Source organism: Gracilinanus agilis, chromosome 3 (assembly GCF_016433145.1).
Source record: "Gracilinanus agilis isolate LMUSP501 chromosome 3, AgileGrace, whole genome shotgun sequence".
NCBI lineage: Eukaryota > Metazoa > Chordata > Mammalia > Didelphimorphia > Didelphidae > Gracilinanus > Gracilinanus agilis.
The window spans coordinates 678,776,277-678,791,892 of record NC_058132.1 but is presented as its reverse complement, the minus strand read 5'-3'; the positions used below and the strand labels follow the sequence as shown (position 1 = coordinate 678,791,892).

The 15,616-nt window shown below is 40.0% G+C and overlaps 1 protein-coding gene across 1 annotated transcript in view; it reads left to right on the top strand.

The window, feature by feature from the left end:
* Positions 1-15,343, top strand: part of ZMAT3 (zinc finger matrin-type 3) — a 36,892-nt gene extending 21,549 nt beyond the window's left edge. The window contains exons 3-6 of the mRNA XM_044667771.1: positions 3,239-3,358; positions 8,887-9,053; positions 9,179-9,279; positions 14,221-15,343. Of these exons, the coding sequence (XP_044523706.1) occupies positions 3,239-3,358; positions 8,887-9,053; positions 9,179-9,279; positions 14,221-14,429 (597 nt within the window). The 3' untranslated portion in view covers positions 14,430-15,343. The remainder of the gene's footprint in view (positions 1-3,238; positions 3,359-8,886; positions 9,054-9,178; positions 9,280-14,220) is intronic.
* The last annotated feature ends 273 nt before the right edge of the window (positions 15,344-15,616 follow it).

Below are 15,616 nucleotides of genomic sequence, written 5' to 3'. Positions count from 1 at the left end.
CTCTAAACAGGTGGGAGCAAGGCAGGATGCTGGGGAGGGGATCCAAAAATAGGTGAAAAAAGAAAGCAATCTCTGGGGAAAAAAAAAAAAAACAAACCAACATAGAGCTGCAGTGGAAGTGGCAGAGGTCAAAGTCTTGGCTATGATTATGCTTTATATTGGAGCAGCCAGATGGCAAAATGACTAGGGCTCTGGGTCTGGAGTCAGGGGGACCAAGAGTTCAAATTTGGTCTCAGACACAGTCTCTGTGACCACCGGTGTGACCATAGGCAAGTCACTTAATCCTCTTTGCCTCAGTTTCCCCATCTTTAAAATAAGTTGGGGAAGGAAATGGCAAAACACTCTAGTGATCTTTGCCAAGAAAACCCCTAATGGAGTCATTAAGAACTGAAGAAATACTGAACATCAACATGCTTTATATCCAAGTCATTGAATGCCTAAAATCAGAGTTTGGATCACTGAATGCTCGTTTTGGCCTTTCAAAGAATGTGATTTTGAATTCCAGCTCTGGCACCCACTACTTATGTGGCCCTTGGCTAGTCAGAGCAGCTCCATGACTGTTTCCCAATTCAAAAGAATGGAAGAAGCTCTTTGAGGGCAAGGACTGCTTTCTCTGTCTTTGTATTCCCAGAGTCTAAGACAGTAGGTGTGCTTATGCTTGTCAATAGATTGGTTTGGGTGAGAAAGGGGAAGGGTGGTGGAGAGGGAGGGAAATTCTCATGTTCCAACCTTTACTAGGTGGTTGTAGAAGTGCTTTGGAAACCTTAAGACACTAGAAATTGAGCTAATATAAGATCATTGTATAGTGAGAAGGACACATCTTTGGAGTCCAGAGATTTGCTGGCTAAGTCAAGAACTCAGAAATGTTGTGTAGATGGGTTAATAAGCTCTCTTGCTCCTGTTGCTAATAGCTTGAAAGCTCAATAACAGTGCTGTGAGGCATAGGGAAAAGAAATCTCCCTCTCTGATTTCATTGATAGGAGGAAGCTCCTGGCATGTAAACTTCCTCTGTCAGTGCTAATCTATGATGTATCTCTAACTTAGTCTTTTTTTTTTTTTAAACCCTTCTGTGTATTGACTTATAGGTGGAAGAGTGGTAAGGGTAGGCAATGGGGGTCAAGTGACTTGCCCAGGGTCACACAGCTGGGAAGTGTCTGAGGCCGGATTTGAACCTAGGACCTCCCGTCTCTAGGCCTGACTCTCAATCCACTGAGCTACCCAGCTGCCCCCTCTAACTTAGATTTAAAGGGATACTTGCTGGTACTTGTGGAAGGCACACACACAATCAATCAGTAAGTGTGAGAGAGTCTTCCTGACTGCAAGACCAGCCCTCTGACCCTGTACTGCCTCTTTGGGGGTGGGTGGGGTGGAGTAGATATTTCAGGGATTATCACTCCTGTTTTACTAATGAGGAAACAGGCTCAGAGATGTTAAGCAATTTGCTCAGGGTCACACAGCTGGCTAAGTCCTAGAGCCAATCAATTCCTCGGAGTTTGGGACTTTTTCTTTTGTTTTTGTCTTTCTAGCATGGAGCAGAGTGCCTGGTACACAGAAAGAATTTAATAAATGCTTGTGGAATGGATAAATGAAATATCATTCTCAAATCTAGCATCTTCACTATATGCACTACTAGAGAAGAATGAATTTTTAAAGAGTTATTAAATATTATTATTAACTATATAACTATAAAATAAATATAACATTAGAAATAATTAAAAAATAAAAATAAAAGCTCATTGAAATAGTGGACTCCTTCATCTTGCTATCTAGAATTTCAATCAGCTTGAACTCTTGAAACTAAACCTCTTAGTCATTCTTAGATTTCAAAAATTTAAATATGTAAGTTGGGGGGAATCGTGTGCCTCCCTTGTTTTTTCACATCTGAAACAATGAAAAACCAAAGGCTACCTCTATTTTCTTCCTCCTACTCAACATCTCTGTACCCTTGTCTTATGTTAGCATAGGAGCATGTATTAGAGGAGCACTGACACATTTGGGTAGTAGCATAAGCAAAACACAGTCAGGAAGTCGGGTGCCTTTATACTCTGACCAAATAAAAATTACTTTTGCTTTTCTGGCCTGATAATAGCATGGTATGAGGTCAGAAGCAGTCAGTCTGGAATAGGAGGACCTAGGAACAAATCCCACCCCTTGTGTGTTCTTGGGCAAGTTATTTAACATCGCTGGGCCTCAGTTTCCTCATCTGTAAAATGAGAAGGGAGGTTAGATTAGATGGCCTCTGACACTAGCTACGTGATCCTGGGCAAGTTACCCATGCTTCTCTCAGTTTCCTCATTTGTAAAATGAGCTGGAAAAAGAAATAGCTAATAGTTCTGATATCTCTGCCAAGAAAATCCCCAAATGGGGCCACAAAGAGTGAGACATGACTCGGAAATAGTCCAAAAACAAATGTATCAGAGGCCTCTTTGGCAGTCAGCCTGGTGGCCCCTTTTCAGAACAATGGTTTTAAATTCATAAAATACATAAAAATGAACAATCACAAAATACACAAAAGTTAATGTCTCAAAATTAAAAAGAATAAACGTGGCTCAAAGGAACAGATATGGGAAGATTTTTCCAACTCGTTCCTCTGCATAAGTCTTGTACATTGCACATATTTTCAGTCTTTTCCCATGTATTACTCAATTATGTTGATTCTCCCCCCTTTTTTATTTTCTTTAAAAAAATACTTTTTTTGTGATATGGGATAGCTCTCTGAGAGGGGAGTGGAAAGATCCTGGAGGAAATCATAGTGACGTGGGGGGAAAAAAGCTCATTTAAAAACATAAATAAAATAAAATATATGACAAGATGATATCTAAAGTTCCTTCCTCTTGTTACATAATACTCTGTCTTTCCTGAATGAAATTACTTTGTATATTTTTGTAGATATTACATTTTATACTTATTTATTTTTTTATCTTATGTTCATATAAATTATATTTCCTTAGTAGATTGAAAAGTATTTGTTTTTTGAAATATACTTGTGGGAGCAGCTAGGTGGATTAGTGGATTGAGAGCTGGTCCTAGGGACTGGAGGTTCTGGGTTCAAATCCAGACTCAGATACTTTCTAGCTGTGTGACCCTGGACCATTGCCTAGTCTTTACTGTTCTTCTGCCTTAGAACCAGTGCACAGTATTGATTCCAGGATAGAGGGTAAAGGTCAAAAAAAGAAAAAAAACCTCACATGATTGAAAACTTTCCTGGTGACAATGACTTTTGCCACTTTATTTCTAGGGTAAAAATCATAGTAAGAAACTCCGGAATTACTATGCGGCGAGTACCTGTCCAGCTTCTACCAGAATGAGCAATATAGTGGAGCCTGTACCCCCTCCTGTTGTGCCAGCTCCCCCCCAGGTAAGGTGGGAAGAGATATTGGTTAGAAAGTTCTCACTTTTCTTGGAAACAAAATCTTGTCTTAGTCAATGAGAACAGTCCTGTCAGATGTTTTGTGGCAGAGACTAATGGATATTCAGGAAGGAGATCTGTCCAGTATTTCCCAGACCAGTGGCCAAATGCTCCTGAAATGTGCTCCTGCCACTCCCATGTCATTCAGGGGCCTGGCTTTGGATGCACATGAAGTTCTGTTAGCCTTAGTAGTGGTGATTTTACATTAAGTGTGGCCTAGATGTGATAAAAACATAGTTAATGGAGTCTTTTGCTCTGCACTTCTTCTTCCTAGGCTAAATGAATCTAGTCTGCCCGACTGAGAGGAAGGAGTGGTTTTTAGGCTGTTCCTGAATGTGCAATCAGAAGACCTCATTCCATCACAAATAGTCCCTCTTCTGGGCTACCTAGTAGGGAGCCTAATTTAAGCTCTTTATGGACTCCAGTATCAAAATGAAACACTTGAATAAAAATCCAACTTCACCTCTGCCCTCAGATTCAGAGATCTTTGGGTTGTAAATTTGAAACTTGATCAAGACAGAAGTTCCTTCATCTACCTTAGACTTATCATTTAGTCTATTGGATAAATATCCATCAGCCGATCGATCAGCAGGCATTTATTAAATGCTTCCTTTGTGCCAAACACTACACCATGATCTGGGGTACAAGAATGAGTGAAATAGCTCCTGTGTTCAGGGAGCTTCCTGTTCTTTTTTTGGGGGGGGTGGCAAACTCAATTTGTTTCCATTTCAGTTTGTAGGATATAAAGTAGTAATAATACTAGTCATCTACACTGTTTTCCTTTTCCTGGCTCCCTAAAATGAAACAGCACCCCCCAAACCAAATAGTCTCATAAAAATAGTTTTTATGAAAACAAATGGCTAAGTTTCATAGGAAATATCAATGCAGAATCATGAGTCAAGAGAGGACCTTTTAGAAATTGGCTGGTTGAGTTGTGTGATTTCTTCTTTAGGGATGTCTCAGGTACACTGTAGCTTCATCCAGAATGTTAGAACATCTGCACATTGCTCAGCTTACACAGCATACAGACTTGAGCACTTGCCACTTGGTCTAGTTGGGATCTCTTTGGGGGAATGGTGGCAGCTGAGGATCCCTTTAACTCAGATTGTGTGAAGAACGTGTCTATATGCTAAGTCAAACATGGTTGAATCTTAGATATGAATGGAGTTGTTTATGACTTTGGATAGTTCTTCTCAAATGATAAAAGGAGATGATTGTGGTACAAAGGAGTCTCGGTAGAGTTTAAGGTATCATCCTTACTGCCCTCGACCTCCCTCCCAAGCTCAGACTATTCTTCCTGACTTTAGGTTAATTGTAACGCCATTCTCCAAGTCACCTAGGTTTGAAATCCCAGGGCCACATTTGATGTCTTTGACTCCCCTTGGCAGTTAGTTCCAAGGCTCATCAGTTTTCCAGAAATGTATCAACAGCCCCTTTTGTATCCTCATTGCTACACCCTGACTCCGGATGAATGAGAGAAACAGTTAAGCACTTCCTAAATACAGTATAGAGATGGTACCCCACCCTGAAGTCTGTTTAATGGGTATTTCCATTTTATTGGAGGACATTTAGGCTGAAATGTTCAAGTCACTTGGCCAAGATCCTATAGCTCCAAGTAGAAAAGCAAGACTGGGGAACTCTCCTGACTTCCATGGCTAAGGCTTGCTCTGCTCATACTTCAGCCACCTCACCTGTCTCCTCATCTAAATTCCTCTCCTTTTCCCTCTAGTCCTTTCTATTAGATGCCTCATGATGGATCCACAAGACATTGATTTCGGTACTCCACTCCTCTCTGCCCTCTACACCTTTGAATCCTGTGGATTTCTTGTCCGTGTCTAGAGGTCTTCTGCTTTTTTTTCCTCTTTCTTCCATCTCTTTCTTTTTCCCCTCTTCCATCTCTCTCCTTCTCCTTGAAGAGACACTCAGGATGGACATTGGTGGATTTTTATTCTTACCATCTGACTGGCTCATTTATTTTTCTACTCATTCATAAGTAATGGATTTGGAGCTTAAAGGGATCCTCTGGGCCATTTTGTCCAACTTCCTCATTTTACAGATGAGGAAATGGAGGCCCAGAGGAATAAGAGATGTATGCATATATACATATCACTGACATCACTGGCAAAGCTGAGAATTGAACCCAGGTCTTTTGAATAAGGAACCTTCTATTTATTCACTAAAGTATTAGACTGTCTGGGGCAGCCAGATGGCTCAGTGGACATAGAGCCAGGCCTGGAGATGGGAAGTCCTGGGTTCAAATTGGGCCTCAGATACTTCCATGCTATGTGATCCTGGGTAAGTCACTTAACTCCAATTGCCCAACTCTTGGAACGGATACTTGGAGTCAGTTTTAAGGCAAAAGGTAAGGGTTTTAAAAAAAAATTAGACTGTATTATAACTCTAGAATGAAGAATGATACTTAGGTTGTGAGCCTGGGAGATTGAAAGGATGATGGTACCCTAAATAGTAATAGGAGAATTGGAGGAGGGGAGTGGTGGAATGGAGAAGATAATTAGTTGAGATTTGGAAATGTGTTTACTATCTATCAGATATTCTGTTTGAGTTGTCCAGTCATCAGTTGGAGATACAAGACTAAAGGTTGGTAGAGAGAATAGTGTGGATAAATAGAACTGGGATGCACATGCATAGAGATTATAGTTGAAACAGCTGATGAGATCACCATTAAAAAAATATAGTGGGAGAAGAGAAGCAGGTCCAGGGCAGAGCCTTGTGGGGTCCTCATGGTTAGTGGGACTGACCTTAATGAAGAACCAGCAAAGGAGATGGAGAAGGAAGAATTAGAGAGGCAGGAGAGGAGCCAGGAAAGATAGTGGCACAGTACCTAGAGAAGAGAGGATTCAATAGATCAACAGTGTCAAAGGCTGCAGAGATGACGAAGGATGAGGATGGCGAAAGGCCCATTGGAATTGGTAACTAAAAGACCATAAAAGTTTTTGGAGAGAGCAGTTTCAGTGGAAGGATGAGAGCAGAAGCCAGCTTCCAGCGAGGTAAAAGTGAGATGAAAGGTCACGGAGGCACGGATAGCCTTCTTGGAGAGTTTAGCTACAAAATGGGGGCAAGAACAAGGATAACAACCAGGGTTTTTTGAGGGTGTGAGAGACCTGGACACGTTTGGCGGCAATTGGGAAGCAGCCCATAGACAGAGGTTGATGCTAAATGAGAGACAAGTGGGAGTGATAAAGGAGACAATCTACTGGAGAAAACAGAATGAAAGGGGATCTCTTGTGCATGGATTGGGATTTGCCTTGGAAAAGAGAAGGATGACCTCTTCGTATGAGCAGGGTACAGGAGGAGAGAGTTGGCAGGAGGTATTGCAATAGTGTGAGCTGAAGAAAAGGACAGAAGAGACAGCTCTCAACCTGGCCTCAGTCTTTTCAGTGAAATCCAAGCCATTTTCTCATCTGAGAGGGTGGGGAAGGGGAGAACCAAGAGAAGTTTGAGGAGGGAGGAAGATGTTTGGAAGAGCCAGTATTGTGAGTGGGATAATGAATTGTTCAAGAAGGTGACAAAAGATTGCCTTGCCAAAGTTAGAGCCCAGCTGAGATTACATGACATTTGTGGGGGCTCCATCAGTATGGTTTCATGATTTTGGTGTTCTTTTCATTTATATTTTTTAGTCATGTATATATGTGTGTGTTTAAAATTCTAATCATTCTCTATCCACTTTATTTCACTTTTCATCAGTTCATGTGACTTTTCAGACTTCCTTGTGTTCACCAGTTTTGTTGTTTCTTACAACCAATAAGATTTGGGGATATTTGTGGACCACAATTGGTTTAGCTTTCCCTTTAGTGGTTGGGCATCCACTTTATTTGCAGCTCTTAGCTACCATAAATATTTCTTCTGACATTTTAGTCTATATGAGTTTTTTCTTTTTGGCAGTAACCTCTTTGAGGTATGGATTATGGAGTTGCATGTAGTAGGTATTCAGAAAATATTTTTTGACAAGTCACTAATAGTGAGAGACAACATGATGTTGTGGATAGGGGGGCCATCTTTGGAGTGGCTTCAGGTGCCTCTTTTACCTATTGTTGTGTGACCTTAGAGCAGTTATTTCACCCTTCTGTGTCCCCAGGCAAGTTTGTAAGATGATGAGTTATAGGTAAGTTACTGACCCTCATTGGTAGAGGGTATTGCAGCGTTGGCAGTTGATGAAAGCTTAGGTTTAGACCCCACTTATTCTACCTTCATGTTTGCTTACCCCTAACTAATCCTCAAGCATTTCTGGGAGGAGATTTATTTCATTTTTTTCCTGGTAAGGTTCCTTGAGCCTTATTTTCAAAATTTTTCAAAGCTATGACTGATATCTGACTTCAATTTTTACTTCACCAATTTTAATTCTTTTTCGTATTTCCATAGTAAGGAGAGTAACCAACCACTCACATTTTTTAAATGTAGGTGAAGGGTTCTTGTAACACAAAAGCATGATGTGAAAATTATCTTCTTTCTTTAAAAAGCCAAGACCTCATGGTGGTGAGAATAAAAGGTTCTTATTCCTTTTTTTTTTTTTTTTTTGTAAACCTTACCTTCTGTCTTAAAATCTATACTAAATATTGATTCCAAAGCAAAAGATTGGTAAGGGCTAGGCATTTGGAATTAAATGACTTGTCCAGGGTCCCACAGCTAGGAAGTCTGTCATTTGAACCCAGGACCTCCCTTCTTCAGGCCTGGCATTCTATTCACTGAGACACCTAGCTGCCTCTTCCTTTTGTCATAAAGTAGATTATGCTAAACAGTCTTGCTTCTCCAGATTTCCCATGATAGGAATAAAGAATTCTGTGTGGCTCCATAGGAGACAAATAGAGATTTTTAATGGGAGGGTGCTACATTTGCACTTGGAGGATCTGGTTTCAAATCAAGAAGCTTTGCCACTTAGGATTTAAGATCATAGATCTGTTTTTATAAGGGACATCAGATACCATCTAGACTAGGCCCTTCATTTTAGAGATGAGGAGCTGAGGTCTAGAGAGATTAAATGTCTTGCCCAGGGTTATACAGGTGTGTGAGAGGTTGGGATTTGAATCTAGGTCTTGCTACCTCTAAATATAACCCTTTATCTACTGTGCCATGTTGCTTCTTCACCTGTGTGATCTTTAGGTCACATTACCCCTCTTGGCCCCCAAATCATCATCTGTAAAATAAAGGTATATAAAATTATAATATAATATATTACATATATTATATAAATATGTGTTTATATGTGAATATATAAATATATAAAACTATAATAAAATATTATAAAATAAATATAATAATATAAATAAAAATAAAAAGCTATATAAAATAAAATCTGTAAAATAAAGGGTTTTTTTAGCCCTAAATCTATGATATTGTATTCACGGGGATTGTTTTTCTTAGCACTAAAGAGGGCCTTTGAGAGGGGCCAAAGAACCCAGCATCCTTGGGAGTTCTACGTGAGATAACGCCAGTTTCCCCTGTGGCTTCTCTGTTGTCAGGTGGATGTCTCTAAGCCGGGAAGCAGAGTGATCAGGGCCACAGAGAATGATTACTGTAAGCTCTGTGATGCTTCATTTAGTTCTCTAGCTGTGGCCCAGGCTCACTATAAAGGGAAGAATCATGCCAAGAGGACACGACTCGTGGAGGCCCAGAACAACCTGTCCTTGTAGGTATTCTCCTCCTTTCTCTGAGACTGTCTGTGTGCTGGCTGCGGCTTATAAACAGATGCGTTGCTTTTTGTGGGCTTCTACTCCCATCTTTCTCTTCCCTTTCCCCATTTTTCTTCTTCAGGGATTCATCAGAGGTGAGTCAACGGAGGACCCGGAAAGAAGGGAATGAATATAAAATGATGCAGAACAGGAGGAATGCATATGCTCTTCAGAATAACACAGGTACTTCAGAATTCTCCTCCTCATTTGCCTATAGCCAGAGTAGAGAAATCATCTGAAAACATTTTTTCTTATCCCATGCCATATTTGTGTATGTGTGTATATATAGATGTATGTGAGTGTATGTGTGTGTATATATACATATACATATATATATATGTATGTATGTATGTATATATATAATTCATTCCTAGGCCAAGCAAAAAAATCATGTGGCATTTTGTAGATGTGTGTATGTGTGTATATACACACATATATGTATACATATACAGTGAAAGTAAATATTTAATGACAGTTAAGATTAAATTCTTATTGTATTCATTTCTTTTGTAACTTTATAGTAGATTGTATTTTGGAAGATATTTGAAATGCTGTGATTTCTGAATAAATTGTTTTCTATAAATAAGTTGTTTCACAAATTATAGATTTCATTGTGAATAACAAAGCCAGTCTAAAAAAAGGGAAAAATATATATATATGGGAGAGGGAGAGAGAGAGAGATATTGAGAAAATTGGCCTTTCAGTTCACTTTTCAGAACCTAGACAGCTTTCTGAGCTATATCGATGGGAGGAAATTCCAAGTCAGTAAGCATTTATTAAATGTCTGCTATGTGCCAGGCTCTCTCATGCACTAGAGTTAAAAAAGTAAATAAAAAAATAATATTATTATTGTAAGTTATTGTATATAATAATAGCTAGCATTTATATGATGCTTTAAGGTTCATAGAGCACTTAACAAATATTTCATTTTATCTACTCAAAACCCAGTCCCTGCTCTCAAGTTGCTCATGCTTTTTATGCAAGTGAAATGACTTTGGGACCAAAAAGTTCCTGAAGGAAATTGCAACCTTTGACTCGAGCTTGGGTGAGAAGCAGAATGTGGTTTGCTTTTTTAGGATTCTGACTCCTTTCATTATATTATAACCATTCACATTTGTGGTTTCCTTATCAGTTTCCTTATTGATTTCCTCTAATATTTGCCAATGAGATGGTTTGAGCTTGGCTATACAAATAGGTTGAATCTGCCTATTTCAGGATTAGGGTTTTGTTTTTAACCTCTATGAGCATATTCTGATATATTCTTCTCCCCAACAGCATATGTTCTTGTTACAAAGTAAAAACAATGAAACAAAACTGATTTATGAAGCAGCCAAACCTGCCTGTGTGCACCACGTTCTTTTCCCATCATCTCCCAGCTCCCCAAAGAAAAGGGAGAAGTATACTGTATTTTGTTACCTGCTCAGGATTGCTTCTTATTCTCAGACTCTTACCTCTTGCATGCAAGTCCCTCCTGAACTTCTTGCTGGGGACATGGGGTCAGTGGCTCCTGGTGTCATCAGAGAGTCATTAAAAACCAGTTCGGGTCCTCCGGAACAAAGATGGCTTTTACATTTCTATGGTCGTGATTTAATTTTTTGAGTCTAGTTTTATGATCTGAGCTCCTCTCTCTGCACTGAGGGAGGCAGCCTTGGGTCCTGGATAGATGTTGGCTTTGGAGTCTAGAGAACACGATGTTAAGTCCTGTATTTGACACATGTTGCCTGTCTGGTCTTGGGTAATTCACTTCTCCTTTGTCCCAGGTAACTCTTGAAGCCTCTAAGTTGCCTTCTAGTTGGTCAAATGCGTTGTTTAAGAGATTTTTCCATGTGACTGGTTGTCAATGCCGGGGAAATCTCCAGGATAGACTCACACCACTCTGTGTATATTGATGGACTTGGAGAGAACCAGGGACTGCTGGATTTTCTATTTTCCTGACTTTTTGACTAGGAGAGGTAGAAGGCTAGGTTAGTGATAATAGGGATTAAGAGATTCAGGAGGAGGTGAGACTGTCCAAGTAACCTTATCTTTATGATTAAAACAACCATCTCCTAGCAGCCCTTAAGGTCTTCTTAGAAACCTTAAGGTTTCTAGAGCCTTATCTTCCATCTCTCTTCCTTCTTTGTGTCCTCACCCTCACTGAAGCTTTTCCTTGGAGCTCCCGTCCATTTCATTTTGAAGGGTAAGGGCTAGGCAATGGGGGTTAAGTGACTTGCCCAGGGTCACTGAGTTAGGAAGTGTCTGAGGCCAGATTTGAATCCAGGACTTCCCATGTCTAGGCTTGGCTCTCTATCCACTGAGCCACCTAGCATCCTCTAGACTGCAAGCATTATTAAGCATTCACTGTGTGCCAGGCTCTGTCTTAAGAACTGAGAATTCAAAGAAAAGCAAAAATGTAGCCCCCACCCTCATGGAGCTCACAATCTAATGGGGGAGGGAGACAACATGTAAATAACTATATGTAGTATTTACAGATTAAGCGGAATAGTGGAAGGTGATTTTAGACTTGGTTTAGAAATATAAAGATTAAAGTTGGAGATATAGCTAGAAAAGCTGATAGAAAGTGGATCTCTAGATTAGAGGTATAATTCCAGACTGTGTGATATGGAAAAATAGAATTAGGTTAGATATTTATGGAAATCATGAATAACCTAGGAGAGAGCTGTTTTGATTGCATTGGTTTGAGAAGTGAGTGGGAGGTGAGGAAATAGGGGCAATGAGCAGAGGAATCAGTCACCTTTTGTCTCAGAAATTATTTTCTTAGCTGTAAAATGAAGGGGAGTGGGACTCCTTTTTTTTTTTTTTTTAACCCTTACCTTTTGTCTTTGAATCAATACTAAGTATTAATTCTAAGGCAGTAGATCAGGAAGTGTCTGAGGCCAGATTTGAACCCAAGGATTTGAATCTAAGAAAGCCTTAGAATTCAGTTATGTTGCTTTATAGTGATTTCTCACTGCTCTTGATTTCCAATGAGGGTGTCTTTATAAGGACGATGAGGAGTGAGGACAGTGATTAGGAAGGAGGTGAAAAAAAATTAAGGGATGAAGAAGGAAAAGAGGCAATGTTGTGCAATGGATAGATATCTAGTCTGGATGCCAGGAAGGCCCGTGTTCAAAGTGGCTAGAGCATTGGACATGGGAATTAGATCTGAGTTTCAAGCTTGCCTCAGACATTTATTAGCTGTGTGACCCTGCGCAAGTCACTTAATATCTCTCAGCTTCAGTTTCCTTATCTGTAAAATGAAAGGGGTTGGACTTTAAGGTCTCTCAGCTCAAAATCTCTGATCCTATGTTCAGTGAACCTATAAGTCTTGCCTCTGATACTTAATGATTTTGTGACTCCATAAGGCACAGAACCAAACCCAGTCTCAATTTCTTTATCTGTAAAATGACCCAATAAGTCTCAGCCTTATTATGCAGGTACTGCCTGCATAAGCCCCTTGCACTGTCAGTGTTCTCAGGAACTCTGATGGAATTGCAGGTCTATTCCTTATCCTCATTCTTATGAAGAAGACAGTGTGTGGACTTGTTGGAAGAAGAATGAGATAAGCCAATCCTTGGTCTGGTGGCTTGTGAAGATAAGACCTGCTGGCTAAATCTAAGATGGTAGAGTTGAACTTTAACATTTCAAGGTTTGATTCCTCTGAGGGAGTGTAGAGAGGAGCAGATATTTGGGTAGGCTGCAGTTGCCATCTTAGGAACTGGGTGATTGGTTTGACTTGGCAACTTGCTGTTTCTGTTGTTACAGGAAAGTGCTTCTGAAAGCCATGGTAAGCAGCTGGTGATGCTAAGAGCTGTGCTCTTCTCCCTCTTTGACCTGCCCCTTCTTTGGGGTGCCTGTCAGCTCTCTTGTAAGTCTGGGCTTCCTGCTTTGCAAAATCATTTTTGCCACCTGGAAGGCTCTTTGCCACCATCTATTTTCTTGATGAGAGACTCTATCTTCTGCGTCGTATAGTTTATCACCTGATCTTGCTTATGGGTTTGCTTAATTGGGAAGAAGAAATTCATGACTCCCAGAGTCCATCTGTTCAGAAATTCAGGTCATTAGGTATTTTTCATATTAATGTGAAGCATTTATTTCACAGGGGAGATGGAGGAGCAGATCTTACAAGAATTAAAAGGAACTCTCTGTGACTTGGATTTTGAAAGGGGTCCTTGCTTAGTCCTCTAGTATTTTTCCCAGCATCTTAAGCTTTTCTTTGTGTTTTTTTTTAGTGTCCTAAAACAGCTTAGACATTTGGGGACTGGTTGAAAATGTAGCCTTTTAAGGAAGAAGTTAAATACTTCTGTCCTGTGCAAGGACCAAGTTTGGTGTCATGGTGTGAGCTCCAGACTTGGAGTCAGGAAACTTGAGTTTTGAGTCCTGATTTTTCTGATTGAATAATTGTGTGACTATAACTGCTCTAATTTTGTTCACTTGGCTAGAGAAAAGGGATATTAATACTTGTACTACCTCCTGTGAATCCATGACTCAGGGATTATTGTCAAGGATATACTTTGCAAATGGTAGAGAGCTCATGTTTATAGAGCAATTAAAATGTAGGCTATTTGCTTCCTGGATCACCATGGCTAGAGGCTTCATCATTCAGAGGCTAGATTGACCCATGGGTAGGAGAAACTTGACTAGGACTATACTTGAAGCTTTGGTAGCTCCATAGGACCAAAAGGAACTTGTTCTTCACTGACATAGATATCAGTAGACTGAGGGCACCTTCATACAACAGCAAGGCATGGAATCACTGAGTTCTTTTGGTTTTTGATCAACTAGATGGTGTGGTGAATAAAGTGTTAGATTTGGAGTCTGGAAGACACCTGAATTCAAATTCTGCCCAAGATCCTTAATGGTTATGTGACTCTGAATAAAACATTTCAACTCTTCTAATCTCAATTTCCTTAATTTCAGCAGGTGGTTGTGCAGATTAAAGGAAATATATTTCCTTTGCATCACACTCCCTTTTTTACACTACATGAATGCTAGCTGTTATAATTCACTATACATTTTGTCTAGTTTAAAGTCAAACTTAGAAACGTATGGTTTGTGTCTTTATTTATTGACTGTGTACTTCTGAAACCTTGCCCAACGCTCTCATTTGTGTTACCCTTAATCCCTTTGTGTCTGCTTCTACAGGGCCTTACTTCAATCCCCGATCTCGACAGTGGATTCCCCGTGACCTTGCCATGTGCGTCACCCCCAGCGGCCAGTTTTACTGCTCCATGTGTAATGCTGGGGCTGGTGAAGAGATGGAATTTCGGCAGCACTTAGAAAGTAAACAACACAAGAGCAAGGTGTCCGAGCAGCGGTACAGGAACGAGATGGAGAATCTGGGATACTTATAGTGATGCTCATTGCTCTGATTGTAGTTTTCAGATAAAGCAGTTTGTCTTGCCTGCTTCTTTTGCCTTCTGTCAACCTGTCCTGCTTTGTGGCCATTTCTAACACGCCTCTGCTTCGATGTAGATATGTGTAAACCTAATGGTACCTAGAGGCATTAAAATCTGATTAAAAAAGAATGAGCTTTTTGGGTCATGATGGGTTTTCAGGTTAGTTCTGTTCGGCTAATCTTCAGAAGGCATGTGGCCTTACCATATGGGAAAGTAGCTTTGGAAAATGACGATGCAGGGAAGTATATGTTTCAGTTCTCCATGCCTTTATATGGGCTACCATCTTGGTGCAGTATGAGTAGGATGATTGGTACAAATGGCTTTAGAGTCTTTCCTGACACTTTAATTCCTATTATAATGTGATCTCTTCATAGAATTACAAGGTTCTTCCATTGTGTGAATTTCATTGAACCCCAACATATTGAATACACCCTCCTTTTGGCCAAGCTTCATTTCTAGTTTCTGATCTTTGCCTGCCTTCCACTTCTTTACCACTACCATCTGCTTCATAGATGGACACTTTTCAACTTTAATCAGCTTGATTTTATGTAGTTCTCAGCTATGCTGCGAGTGTCATGAGTCTATACAACTTTAACCTCTGAGCTTTTTAAAAATGGTAGCGTGGATGTGTGTATGATTATTTCAGAAAATGGGCAAAATTTTGGCCAGTTTTCAATCCAAGGATTGTATTATGTTGTGTAATAATATGCACTTGTGTGGGAGTTTCTGGCCATAAGATTTGGACTGCTTCATGGACGTTATGAATAATTTCATGCTCACCCATTATATTTGCTAGGCTGGACCTACTCAATGTATCTAAGGGGTACCTGCTATGTTTTGTTCTGTAAATAAAGCAGGAAAAAAATGTATTTTAGTTTTCACCATTTCTGCGTTGAAGTACACAGCATTTGGCCACTTTTCTTTTTATACTTTATCTTCTCTGGAATGACTACAATCATTCTAGAATATTATGCATGTCTAGTCATTGAATTAGGCATCTCCTCACAACTCTTCTTTCCCCTCTGACTGCCCTGTTCCTGCCTTCTCCTGCTCTTCTATTGGTATTGGGTAACTGATGTAGTGCTTCTTGGTGTTGATAGAAACATTTACTTCATTTCTCAGAAAGACTGCACCTTTACTGC